Here is a 15,069-nt window from a genome sequence, read left to right as displayed (position 1 = left end):
ACAGGTACAGTGGGCCCACGGTTCGGTACGGTTTCGGGATATTTACATTTAAGAAAAAAAATAAACACATCACCCTTTAAACCCTTTAAATGAACTATTTTATTTATCCTGAAACGTTCCATTCAGAAACATGTCAACATGACTGACTGCCTGGTTTCTGTCTCTACTGTCTGACAGCAAGGGGAGAACACAATGAAAAGTGCTTCTTCGCTTTGACAAGCTGTAGGTGCTTTGCCAATGTGGGGCCCAAACCCATCAGCTTCACGGATGTTCACTGTGTTTTGTGCGTTATCTGTCGTGGCTGGGGTTGTGATATTTGGTCTCTCTAGCTTCCACTCAGTCACAGCATTCATTCATTCTAGGGCTAAGTGTGCGCTTGTATGACTCATACAGGGGCCGAGTCTGCAACACATAGATCTCCCAGACCAGTACATAGTGAACCGTCAGTGCCGAGTCTGCAACACATAGATCTCCCAGACCAGTACATAGTGAACCGTCAGTGCCGAGTCTGCAACACATAGATCTCCCAGACCAGTACATAGTGAACCGTCAGTGTCGAGTCTGCAACACATAGATCTCCCAGACCAGTACATAGTGAACCGTCAGTGCCGAGTCTGCAGCACATAGATCTGCCAGACCAGTACATAGTGAACCGTCAGTGCCGAGTCTGCAACACATAGATCTCCCAGACCAGTACATAGTGAACCGTCAGTGCCGAGTCTGCAACACATAGATCTCCCAGACCAGTACATAGTGAACCGTAGTGAAGAGTCTGCAACACATAGATCTCCCAGACCAGTACATAGTGAACCGTCAGTGCAGAGTCTGCAGCACATAGATCTCCCAGACCAGTACATAGTGAACCGTCAGTGCAGAGTCTGCAACACATAGATCTCCCAGACCAGTACATAGTGAACCGTCAGTGCAGAGTCTGCAACACATAGATCTCCCAGACCAGTACATAGTGAACCGTCAGTGCAGAGTCTGCAACATAGATCTCCCAGACCAGTACATAGTGAACCGTCAGTCTCCAACACATAGAGTCTGCAGCACATAGATCTCCCAGACCAGTACAGACCAGTACATAGTGAACCGTCAGTGCCGAGTCTGCAACACATAGATCTCCCAGACCAGTACATAGTGAACCGACCAGTACATAGTGAACCGTCAGGGCTCCCAGACCAGTCTAGTGAACAGTCTGCACTCCCAGACCAGTACATAGTGAACCGTCAGTAGATCTCCCAGACCAGTACATAGTGAACCGTCAGTGCAGTCTGCAACACATAGATCTCCCAGACCAGTACATAGTGAACCGTCAGTGCCGTCTGCAGTGAACCGTCAGTGCCGTCTGCAGTACATAGTGAACCGTCAACACTCCCAGACCAGTACATAGTGAACCGTCAGTAGATCTCCCAGACCAGTACATAGTGAACCGTCAGTGAAGACCAGTACATAGTCTCTCTGTCTCCCCAGACCAGTTGTCTCTGCAACACATAGATCTCCCAGACCAGTACATATTCTGAACTCCCAGACCAGTACATAGTGAACCGTCAGTTTTAGTCTGCAACACATAGATCTCCCAGACCAGTACATAGGGGCCGTCCAGAGTCTGCAGCACATAGATCTCCCAGACCAGTACATAGTGAACCGTCAGTGCAGAGTCTGCAGAGTACATAGTGAACCGTCAGTGCTGCGTCATAGTGAGAGTCTGCAGGCATAGATCTCCCAGACCAGTACATAGTGAACCGTCAGTGGGTCTGCTGATCTCCCAGACCAGTACATAGTGAACCGTCTGCAACACATAGATCTCCCAGACCAGTACATAGTGAACCGTCAGTGCAGAGTCTGCAGCACATAGATCTCCCAGACCAGTACATAGTGAACCGTCAGTGGAGTCTGCAACACATAGATCTCCCAGACCAGTACCACAAGCTGCAACACATAGATCTCTGTACATAGTGAACCGTCAGTGCCGTCTGCAACACATAGATCTCCCAGACCTGTAGTCTAGATCTCCCCAGACCAGTACATAGAACCGTCAGGGCAGAGTCTCCCAGACGTGTTGGTAGATCTGCAATGACCAGTACATAGTGAACCGTCAGGTAGCTTTGACGCCGGTGTCTCTTCAAATGTGCGTCTCTCTGTCTCCCCATTGTCGCGTTGGGAGCTGAGAGAATATTTGTTTTTAGTTTCCTCTCTCTTCATGGGGCCCCTTTAGGGAGGTTTCCTACTGAGATGTCAGTGCAAATCATCCATTGGTTGTTTAAGGGGGAGTGGGTTGCTGTCACTGCGGTTGCCACATTTTGAGACATTACTGTGGAGTAAAGTCTGTCAGCCCCCAGGAGCCCCTTAATGACCACAAGCTGCGTGTCTGGTTCTGCGGATCTGAATGTACAACGTGCCTGTAGTCTGCAGCGCAATGAGCACGTGTTGGAAATGACAGGCGTATCGTAATTCTGCGGTTCACGTGTGCATATTGAACCGTAGGGGGTGTACCGAATGGGTCGACAACATACCGTTGCTGTGTACCGTTGCATCACACACACACACACACACACACACACACACACGCACGCACACACACACTCTATTTTGCCCTGGTTCACCCCCACCTCCCGTCTCCTCCCAGATCTTCTCTCTAGGTTACTGCCCCACAGGGGAGTGGCTGGCAGTGGGCATGGAGAGCAGCAACGTGGAGGTTCTCCATCACACCAAGCCGGACAAGTACCAGCTCCACCTGCATGAGAGCTGCGTCCTCTCGCTGAAGTTCGCCTACTGTGGTAAGAAACATGTCCAGGGTGCTAGAAGTCATTTATAACCTGTATTTATGTAGTTCAAGCGTAGAAACCTTTTTTCTCAAGGAATTGAACCACGTTGTTTAGTTGGTACTTCCACTGTACCAACCAGTAATACCAACTGCCCCACATCAGTTGTATTGGGTTAGCTACTAAATCTTAAACCATGTGGACTTGCATTTTGGTGCTTGGGGAGTCTTTTGCAGGCCTGTCCTGCTTGGTGAGGGCAACCTGGACTCTGAGCTCATGTATCATGTCCTGTGTTTAAAGGTAAATGGTTTGTGAGCACGGGGAAGGACAACCTCTTGAATGCCTGGAGGACTCCGTACGGTGCCAGCATATTCCAGGTACTCCAATCAATAACACACACATGAATATACACACTCTCAAACACGCATAGATGCTCACAATCCTGGGACATGACCAGCAGCATGGAAACCCCAGCTACCACTTTCAGTTGTAATCTGGAAATCAGAAGCCAAATAATCAAATGTATTGGTCACACACACATGGTTAGCGGATGTTATTGGTCACATACACATGGTTAGCAGATGTTATTGGTCACATACACATGGTTAGCGGATGTTATTGGTCACATACACATGGTTAGCGGATGTTATTGGTCACATACACATGGTTAGCAGATGTTATTGGTCACATACACATGGTTAGCAGATGTTATTGGTCACATACACATGGTTAGCGGATGTTATTGGTCACATACACATGGTTAGCAGATGTTATTGGTCACATACACATGGTTAGCAGATGTTATTGGTCACATACACATGGTTAGCAGATGTTATTGGTCACATACACATGGTTAGCAGATGTTATTGGTCACATACACATGGTTAGCAGATGTTATTGGTCACATACACATGGTTAGCAGATGTTATTGGTCACATACACATGGTTAGCAGATGTTATTGGTCACATACACATGGTTAGCAGATGTTATTGGTCACATACACATGGTTAACAGATGTTATTGGTCACATACACATGGTTAGCAGATGTTATTGGTCACATACACATGGTTAACAGATGTTATTGGTCACATACACATGGTTAGCAGATGTTATTGGTCACATACACATGGTTAGCAGATGTTATTGGTCACATACACATGGTTAGCAGATGTTATTGGTCACATACACATGGTTAACAGATGTTATTGGTCACATACACATGGTTAGCAGATGTTATTGGTCACATACACATGGTTAGCAGATGTTATTGGTCACATACACATGGTTAGTAGATGTTATTGGTCACATACACATGGTTAGCAGATGTTATTGGTCACATACACATGGTTAGCAGATGTTATTGGTCACATACACATGGTTAGCAGATGTTATTGGTCACATACACATGGTTAGCAGATGTTATTGGTCACATACACATGGTTAGCATACACATGGTTAGCAGATGTTATTGGTCACATACACATGGTTAGCAGATGTTATTGGTCACATACACATGGTTAGCGGATGTTATTGGTCACATACACATGGTTAGCGGATGTTATTGGTCACATACACATGGTTAGCGGATGTTATTGGTCACATACACATGGTTAGCGGATGTTATTGGTCACATACACATGGTTAGCATGTTATTGGTCACATACACATGGTTAGCAGATGTTATTGGTCACATACACATGGTTAGCAGATGTTATTGGTCACATACACATGGTTAGCAGATGTTATTGGTCACATACACATGGTTAGCAGATGTTATTGGTCACATACACATGGTTAGCAGATGTTATTGGTCACATACACATGGTTAGCAGATGTTATTGGTCACATACACATGGTTAGCAGATGTTATTGGTCACATACACATGGTTAGCAGATGTTATTGGTCACATACACATGGTTAGCAGATGTTATTGGTCACATACACATGGTTAGCAGATGTTATTGGTCACATACACATGGTTAGCAGATGTTATTGGTCACATACACATGGTTAGCGATGTTATTGGTCACATACACATGGTTAGCAGATGTTATTGGTCACATACACATGGTTAGCAGATGTTATTGGTCACATACACATGGTTAGGATGTTATTGGTCACATACACTTGGATAGCAGATGTTATTGGTCACACATACACATGGTTAGCAGATGTTATTGGTCACATACACATGGTTAGCAGATGTTATTGGTCACATACACATGGTTAGCAGATGTTATTGGTCACATACACATGGTTAGCAGATGTTATTGGTCACATACACATGGTTAGCAGATGTTATTGGTCACATACACATGGTTAGCAGATGTTATTGGTCACATACACATGGTTAGCAGATGTTATTGGTCACATACACATGGTTAGCAGATGTTATTGGTCACATACACATGGTTAGCAGATGTTATTGGTCACACATACACATGGTTAGCAGATGTTATTGGTCACATACACATGGTTAGCAGATGTTATTGGTCACATACACATGGTTAGCAGATGTTATTGGTCACATACACATGGTTAGCAGATGTTATTGGTCACACATACACATGGTTAGCAGATGTTATTGGTCACATACACATGGTTAGCAGATGTTATTGGTCACACATACACATGGTTAGCAGATGTTATTGGTCACATACACATGGTTAGCAGATGTTATTGGTCACATACACATGGTTAGCAGATGTTATTGGTCACATACACATGGTTAGCAGATGTTATTGGTCACATACACATGGTTAGCAGATGTTATTGGTCACATACACATGGTTAGCAGATGTTATTGGTCACATACACATGGTTAGCAGATGTTATTGGTCACATACACATGGTTAGCAGATGTTATTGGTCACATACACATGGTTAGCAGATGTTATTGGTCACATACACATGGTTAGCAGATGTTATTGGTCACATACACATGGTTAGCAGATGTTATTGGTCACATACACATGGTTAGCAGATGTTATTGGTCACATACACATGGTTAGCAGATGTTATTGGTCACATACACATGGTTAGCAGATGTTATTGGTCACATACACATGGTTAGCGGATGTTATTGGTCACATACACATGGTTAGCGGATGTTATTGGTCACATACACATGGTTAGCGGATGTTATTGGTCACATACACATGGTTAGCAGATGTTATTGGTCACATACACATGGTTAGCAGATGTTATTGGTCACATACACATGGTTAGCAGATGTTATTGGTCACATACACATGGTTAGCAGATGTTATTGGTCACATACACATGGTTAGCAGATGTTATTGGTCACATACACATGGTTAGCAGATGTTATTGGTCACATACACATGGTTAGCAGATGTTATTGGTCACATACACATGGTTAGCAGATGTTATTGGTCACATACACATGGTTAGCGGATGTTATTGGTCACATACACATGGTTAGCGGATGTTATTGGTCACATACACATGGTTAGCGGATGTTATTGGTCACATACACATGGTTAGCGGATGTTATTGGTCACATACACATGGTTAGCGGATGTTATTGGTCACATACACATGGTTAGCGGATGTTATTGGTCACATACACATGGTTAGCGGATGTTATTGGTCACATACACATGGTTAGCGGATGTTATTGGTCACATACACATGGTTAGCAGATGTTATTGGTCACATACACATGGTTAGCAGATGTTATTGGTCACATACACATGGTTAGCAGATGTTATTGGTCACATACACATGGTTAGCAGATGTTATTGGTCACATACACATGGTTAGCAGATGTTATTGGTCACATACACATGGTTAGCAGATGTTATTGGTCACATACACATGGTTAGCAGATGTTATTGGTCACATACACATGGTTAGCAGATGTTATTGGTCACATACACATGGTTAGCAGATGTTATTGGTCACATACACATGGTTAGCAGATGTTATTGGTCACATACACATGGTTAACAGATGTTATTGGTCACATACACATGGTTAGCAGATGTTATTGGTCACATACACATGGTTAACAGATGTTATTGGTCACATACACATGGTTAGCGGATGTTATTGGTCACATACACATGGTTAGCGGATGTTATTGGTCACATACACATGGTTAGCGGATGTTATTGGTCACACATACACATGGTTAGCAGATGTTATTGGTCACATACACATGGTTAGCGGATGTTATTGGTCACATACACATGGTTAGCAGATGTTATTGGTCACATACACATGGTTAGCAGATGTTATTGGTCACATACACATGGTTAGCAGATGTTATTGGTCACATACACATGGTTAGCAGATGTTATTGGTCACATACACATGGTTAGCAGATGTTATTGGTCACATACACATGGTTAGCAGATGTTATTGGTCACACATACACATGGTTAGCAGATGTTATTGGTCACATACACATGGTTAGCAGATGTTATTGGTCACATACACATGGTTAGCAGATGTTATTGGTCACATACACATGGTTAGCAGATGTTATTGGTCACATACACATGGTTAGCAGATGTTATTGGTCACATACACATGGTTAGCAGATGTTATTGGTCACACATACACATGGTTAGCAGATGTTATTGGTCACATACACATGGTTAGCAGATGTTATTGGTCACATACACATGGTTAGCAGATGTTATTGGTCACATACACATGGTTAGCAGATGTTATTGGTCACATACACATGGTTAGCAGATGTTATTGGTCACATACACATGGTTAGCAGATGTTATTGGTCACATACACATGGTTAGCAGATGTTATTGGTCACATACACATGGTTAGCAGATGTTATTGGTCACATACACATGGTTAGCAGATGTTATTGGTCACATACACATGGTTAGCAGATGTTATTGGTCACATACACATGGTTAGCAGATGTTATTGGTCACATACACATGGTTAGCAGATGTTATTGGTCACATACACATGGTTAGCAGATGTTATTGGTCACATACACATGGTTAGCAGATGTTATTGGTCACATACACATGGTTAGCAGATGTTATTGGTCACATACACATGGTTAGCGGATGTTATTGGTCACATACACATGGTTAGCAGATGTTATTGGTCACATACACATGGTTAGCAGATGTTATTGGTCACATACACATGGTTAGCAGATGTTATTGGTCACATACACATGGTTAGCGGATGTTATTGGTCACATACACATGGTTAGCGGATGTTATTGGTCACATACACATGGTTAGCGGATGTTATTGGTCACATACACATGGTTAACGGATGTTATTGGTCACATACACATGGTTAGCAGATGTTATTGGTCACATACACATGGTTAGCAGATGTTATTGGTCACATACACATGGTTAGCAGATGTTATTGGTCACATACACATGGTTAGCAGATGTTATTGGTCACATACACATGGTTAGCAGATGTTATTGGTCACATACACATGGTTAGCAGATGTTATTGGTCACATACACATGGTTAGCAGATGTTATTGGTCACATACACATGGTTAGCAGATGTTATTGGTCACATACACATGGTTAGCAGATGTTATTGGTCACATACACATGGTTAACAGATGTTATTGGTCACATACACATGGTTAGCAGATGTTATTGGTCACATACACATGGTTAACAGATGTTATTGGTCACATACACATGGTTAGCGGATGTTATTGGTCACATACACATGGTTAGCGGATGTTATTGGTCACATACACATGGTTAGCAGATGTTATTGGTCACACATACACATGGTTAGCGGATGTTATTGGTCACATACACATGGTTAGCGGATGTTATTGGTCACATACACATGGTTAGCAGATGTTATTGGTCACACATACACATGGTTAGCAGATGTTATTGGTCACATACACATGGTTAGCAGATGTTATTGGTCACATACACATGGTTAGCAGATGTTATTGGTCACATACACATGGTTAGCAGATGTTATTGGTCACATACACATGGTTAGCAGATGTTATTGGTCACACATACACATGGTTAGCAGATGTTATTGGTCACATACACATGGTTAGCAGATGTTATTGGTCACATACACATGGTTAGCAGATGTTATTGGTCACATACACATGGTTAGCAGATGTTATTGGTCACATACACATGGTTAGCAGATGTTATTGGTCACATACACATGGTTAGCAGATGTTATTGGTCACACATACACATGGTTAGCAGATGTTATTGGTCACATACACATGGTTAGCAGATGTTATTGGTCACATACACATGGTTAGCAGATGTTATTGGTCACATACACATGGTTAGCAGATGTTATTGGTCACATACACATGGTTAGCAGATGTTATTGGTCACATACACATGGTTAGCAGATGTTATTGGTCACATACACATGGTTAGCAGATGTTATTGGTCACATACACATGGTTAGCAGATGTTATTGGTCACATACACATGGTTAGCAGATGTTATTGGTCACATACACATGGTTAGCAGATGTTATTGGTCACATACACATGGTTAGCAGATGTTATTGGTCACATACACATGGTTAGCAGATGTTATTGGTCACATACACATGGTTAGCAGATGTTATTGGTCACATACACATGGTTAGCGGATGTTATTGGTCACATACACATGGTTAGCGGATGTTATTGGTCACATACACATGGTTAGCAGATGTTATTGGTCACATACACATGGTTAGCAGATGTTATTGGTCACATACACATGGTTAGCAGATGTTATTGGTCACATACACATGGTTAGCAGATGTTATTGGTCACATACACATGGTTAGCAGATGTTATTGGTCACATACACATGGTTAGCAGATGTTATTGGTCACATACACATGGTTAGCAGATGTTATTGGTCACATACACATGGTTAGCAGATGTTATTGGTCACATACACATGGTTAGCAGATGTTATTGGTCACATACACATGGTTAGCAGATGTTATTGGTCACATACACATGGTTAGCGGATGTTATTGGTCACATACACATGGTTAGCGGATGTTATTGGTCACATACACATGGTTAGCGGATGTTATTGGTCACATACACATGGTTAGCATGTTATTGGTCACATACACATGGTTAGCGGATGTTATTGGTCACATACACATGGTTAGCGGATGTTATTGGTCACATACACATGGTTAGCAGATGTTATTCACATACACATGGTTAGCAGATGTTATTGGTCACATACACATGGTTAGCAGATGTTATTGGTCACATACACATGGTTAGCAGATGTTATTGGTCACATACACATGGTTAGCAGATGTTATTGGTCACATACACATGGTTAGCAGATGTTATTGGTCACATACACATGGTTAGCAGATGTTATTGGTCACATACACATGGTTAGCAGATGTTATTGGTCACATACACATGGTTAGCAGATGTTATTGGTCACATACACATGGTTAGCAGATGTTATTGGTCACATACACATGGTTAACAGATGTTATTGGTCACATACACATGGTTAGCAGATGTTATTGGTCACATACACATGGTTAACAGATGTTATTGGTCACATACACATGGTTAGCAGATGTTATTGGTCACATACACATGGTTAGCGGATGTTATTGGTCACATACACATGGTTAGCAGATGTTATTGGTCACATACACATGGTTAGCGGATGTTATTGGTCACATACACATGGTTAGCAGATGTTATTGGTCACATACACATGGTTAGCAGATGTTATTGGTCACATACACATGGTTAGCAGATGTTATTGGTCACATACACATGGTTAGCAGATGTTATTGGTCACATACACATGGTTAGCAGATGTTATTGGTCACATACACATGGTTAGCAGATGTTATTGGTCACATACACATGGTTAGCAGATGTTATTGGTCACACTACACATGGTTAGCAGATGTTATTGGTCACATACACATGGTTAGCAGATGTTATTGGTCACATACACATGGTTAGCAGATGTTATTGGTCACATACACATGGTTAGCAGATGTTATTGGTCACATACACATGGTTAGCAGATGTTATTGGTCACATACACATGGTTAGCAGATGTTATTGGTCACACATACACATGGTTAGCAGATGTTATTGGTCACATACACATGGTTAGCAGATGTTATTGGTCACATACACATGGTTAGCAGATGTTATTGGTCACATACACATGGTTAGCAGATGTTATTGGTCACATACACATGGTTAGCAGATGTTATTGGTCACATACACATGGTTAGCAGATGTTATTGGTCACATACACATGGTTAGCAGATGTTATTGGTCACATACACATGGTTAGCAGATGTTATTGGTCACATACACATGGTTAGCAGATGTTATTGGTCACATACACATGGTTAGCAGATGTTATTGGTCACATACACATGGTTAGCAGATGTTATTGGTCACATACACATGGTTAGCAGATGTTATTGGTCACATACACATGGTTAGCAGATGTTATTGGTCACATACACATGGTTAGCAGATGTTATTGGTCACATACACATGGTTAGCAGATGTTATTGGTCACATACACATGGTTAGCAGATGTTATTGGTCACATACACATGGTTAGCAGATGTTATTGGTCACATACACATGGTTAGCAGATGTTATTGGTCACATACACATGGTTAGCAGATGTTATTGGTCACATACACATGGTTAGCAGATGTTATTGGTCACATACACATGGTTAGCAGATGTTATTGGTCACATACACATGGTTAGCAGATGTTATTGGTCACATACACATGGTTAGCAGATGTTATTGGTCACATACACATGGTTAGCAGATGTTATTGGTCACATACACATGGTTAGCAGATGTTATTGGTCACATACACATGGTTAGCAGATGTTATTGGTCACATACACATGGTTAGCAGATGTTATTGGTCACATACACATGGTTAGCAGATGTTATTGGTCACATACACATGGTTAGCAGATGTTATTGGTCACATACACATGGTTAGCAGATGTTATTGGTCACATACACATGGTTAGCAGATGTTATTGGTCACATACACATGGTTAGCGGATGTTATTGGTCACATACACATGGTTAGCGGATGTTATTGGTCACATACACATGGTTAGCGGATGTTATTGGTCACATACACATGGTTAACGGATGTTATTGGTCACATACACATGGTTAGCAGATGTTATTGGTCACATACACATGGTTAGCAGATGTTATTGGTCACATACACATGGTCAACAGATGTTATTGGTCACACATACACATGGTCAACAGATGTTATTGGTCACACATACACATGGTCAACAGATGTTATTGGTCACACATACACATGGTCAACAGATGTTATTGGTCACACATACACATGGTCAACAGATGTTATTGGTCACATACACATGGTCAACAGATGTTATTGGTCACATACACATGGTCAACAGATGTTATTGGTCACATACACATGGTCAACAGATGTTATTGGTCACACATACACATGGTCAACAGATGTTATTGGTCACACATACACATGGTCAACAGATGTTATTGGTCACACATACACATGGTCAACAGATGTTATTGGTCACATACACATGGTCAACAGATGTTATTGGTCACACATACACATGGTCAACAGATGTTATTGCGAGTGTAGCGAAATGCTTGTGCTTCTATTTCCGACAATTCAGTAATAACCAACGAGTAATCTAACCTAACAATTCCACAACTACTACCTTATACACACAAGTGTAAAGGGATAAAGAATACGTACATAAAGATATATGAATGAGTGATGGTACAGAGCAGCATAGGCAAGATGCAGTAGATGGTATAGAGTGCAGTATATACATATGAGATGAGTAATGTAGGGTATGTAAACAAAGTGGCATTGTTTAAAGTGACAAGCAGTGTTGTTCAGAGAATTGTCTTTCAGACCAACCAAGACAGATGGTCACTTTGGGCCCGGTTAGGTCAGGCAAACACATGACGTGCTCTGAATAGGGTCGCTGACGTGTTTATTACCCTTTACCTCAACAGTCAAAGGAGTCCTCTTCCGTCCTGAGCTGCGACATCTCTGCAGACGACAAGTACATCGTGACGGGCTCTGGAGACAAGAAGGCCACAGTGTACGAGGTGATCTACTAGAAACACCAGTTTGACCCCTCCTCCTAGTGGCCTGACGAGGGGAGCTGCTAGCCCCTCCTCCTCCTCTTACTTCACTCACCACACCCCCTAACCTCAAAGACCACCAGGGATTGGACTACAGACCATGTCGGCTCCCGGATTGGTGCTCAGAAGGCACCATGAACTCTGCTTGGCAGTTGGCCTGGCCATGATTGGCTATCGGGTGCAGACTGTAACCCAATGGGCACTGAAGATGTAAATTGTCTTGCTGTTTTTTGATCTGTTCCTGGGCCTGTTTCTGAGGGTTTATTTTTGAAGGTGATGATTGTTTCTGTAATGTGACTGGATGAAGCGGTGCTTTGTCTTTACAACAGTTGCTCCCTGGACGTCTTGTGAAAATTGTACATAATGGAGTAATAAAGACATTTTATATATATATTATAAATATATATATCTATTTTCATGTCCTGGTGTACTTGTGACGTTTTTGCTTTTGGCCTCTCCCTTCTGCTTGATATTCAAGGGAGAACAGAAAGTAGAATAAGCTTCTTTTTTGAAAAATCTTTTTTTCTTTTTTTTGAGTGTTGAAGCACGTTCTCCAGGCTGACCTTTTTCCAAATCAAATGGAAATGTCTCTCCAAAAACGAAATGGTCAACCAGAACACTTTGTGGAGATTCAAATATGAGTTTTGGGATGGTGCCCTTTTTTTTTGGAGCTACGAAAATGTCTGGGAAGTGGAGCCTGCCGGCTCAGGCAGAGCCACGGAACTCTGTGGAATACCACAGGACCCCCGCTTGGACCGGCCTATCAGAGGAGACTGGGGGCTCAGGCAGAGCCACGGAACTCTGTGGAATACCACAGGACCCCCGCTTGGACCGGCCTATCAGAGGAGACTGGGGGATCAGGCAGAGCCACGGAACTCTGTGGAATACCACAGGACCCCCGCTTGGACCGGCCTATCAGAGGAGACTGGGGGATCAGGCAGAGCCACGGAACTCTGTGGAATACCACAGGACCCCCGCTTGGACCGGCCTATCAGAGGAGACTGGGGGATCAGGCAGAGCCACGGAACTCTGTGGAATACCACAGGACCCCCGCTTGGACCGGCCTATCAGAGGAGACTGGGGGATCAGGCAGAGCCACGGAACTCTGTGGAATACCACAGGACCCCCGCTTGGACCGGCCTATCAGAGGAGACTGGGGGATCAGGCAGAGCCACGGAACTCTGTGGAATACCACAGGACCCCCGCTTGGACCGGCCTATCAGAGGAGACTGGGGGATCAGCAAGAGGAGGAGAACAATGTAAATTAAAACCATATTAAAGAAACTAACTACTACTTTCTCTGTGCCCTTTTATGACCCGTCTCTCTTACGTCTTGGATGGTGTTTTGGGTCGTCTGGTTGATGAACTTCAATTCTACTGGATTATTACTAGTACGGGCTGACGGACTGGGCTTATCGGTGGCTTCCCCAGTTCATATGGCTGGCCGGACACAATCTGAACTAGTACGGGCTGACGGACTGGGCTTATCGGTGGCTTCCCCAGTTCATATGGCTGGCCGGACACAATCTGAACATTGAGTCTGGACCTAAATCTAATGTAGAACAACCCACAGGGTCATCTAGACAGGGGGGTTAAGGAGAACATGCTTCTATGGAATCCATTGATTTGATCCTCTATCCTCATTTACCAGTACATCATCATAACCGGACTTGGATTCCAGTCGATATACAGTGCCTGTTAAGTGCTAGGGTTGGCTATTAGGATCTTTCAAAATGTACAACAGAAGTTAGCATTGTGACCAGCATCTACTTAATGTTCAGTACCGAGTAGGATGAAGGTGCCTCTAGACACAGATCTGTTTGGTACCCAAATGGTACTGAGGGTAAGATGCTCTGTGTCTAAGGGGAATATCTTCCTCCATCATTCAGCTGTTGGGGGGGACACTCAAATTGTTCACTGCGCCCCAATACCCGCCTTTCCTTCAGTCATAACGAGGGGTGAAATGTGAGCGTCTCCAATTCACAACCAAAGTATGTAGCAAAACTGTTTCAGCACTGAACATAATGTACAGTTGATGATCCTTCAATAAACTGTTGTTGTTTTGTTGTAGAAAGACTTCCCAGTTAATTTCAATGCAACATATTGTTGAGGAAGCGCACAGT

General features: G+C 42.8%; 1 protein-coding gene across 10 annotated transcripts in view; it reads left to right on the top strand.

Moving 5' to 3' along the window:
• Positions 1-13,366, top strand: part of LOC118374760 (transducin-like enhancer protein 3-B) — a 67,003-nt gene extending 53,637 nt beyond the window's left edge. For all 10 annotated transcript variants that reach the window (XM_052514239.1, XM_052514241.1, XM_052514238.1 and 7 more), the window contains 3 exons: positions 2,630-2,780; positions 3,066-3,142; positions 12,815-13,366. In XM_052514239.1, the coding sequence (XP_052370199.1) occupies positions 2,630-2,780; positions 3,066-3,142; positions 12,815-12,922 (336 nt within the window). In that variant the 3' untranslated portion in view covers positions 12,923-13,366. The remainder of the gene's footprint in view (positions 1-2,629; positions 2,781-3,065; positions 3,143-12,814) is intronic.
• Positions 13,367-15,069: the final 1,703 nt, after the last annotated feature.

This window comes from Oncorhynchus keta, unplaced genomic scaffold (genome assembly GCF_023373465.1).
Source record: "Oncorhynchus keta strain PuntledgeMale-10-30-2019 unplaced genomic scaffold, Oket_V2 Un_scaffold_1597_pilon_pilon, whole genome shotgun sequence".
In the NCBI taxonomy this organism is placed as follows: domain Eukaryota; kingdom Metazoa; phylum Chordata; class Actinopteri; order Salmoniformes; family Salmonidae; genus Oncorhynchus; species Oncorhynchus keta.
The sequence above is the reverse complement of the archived record's forward strand: the minus strand, read 5'-3'. Positions and strand labels throughout refer to the sequence as shown.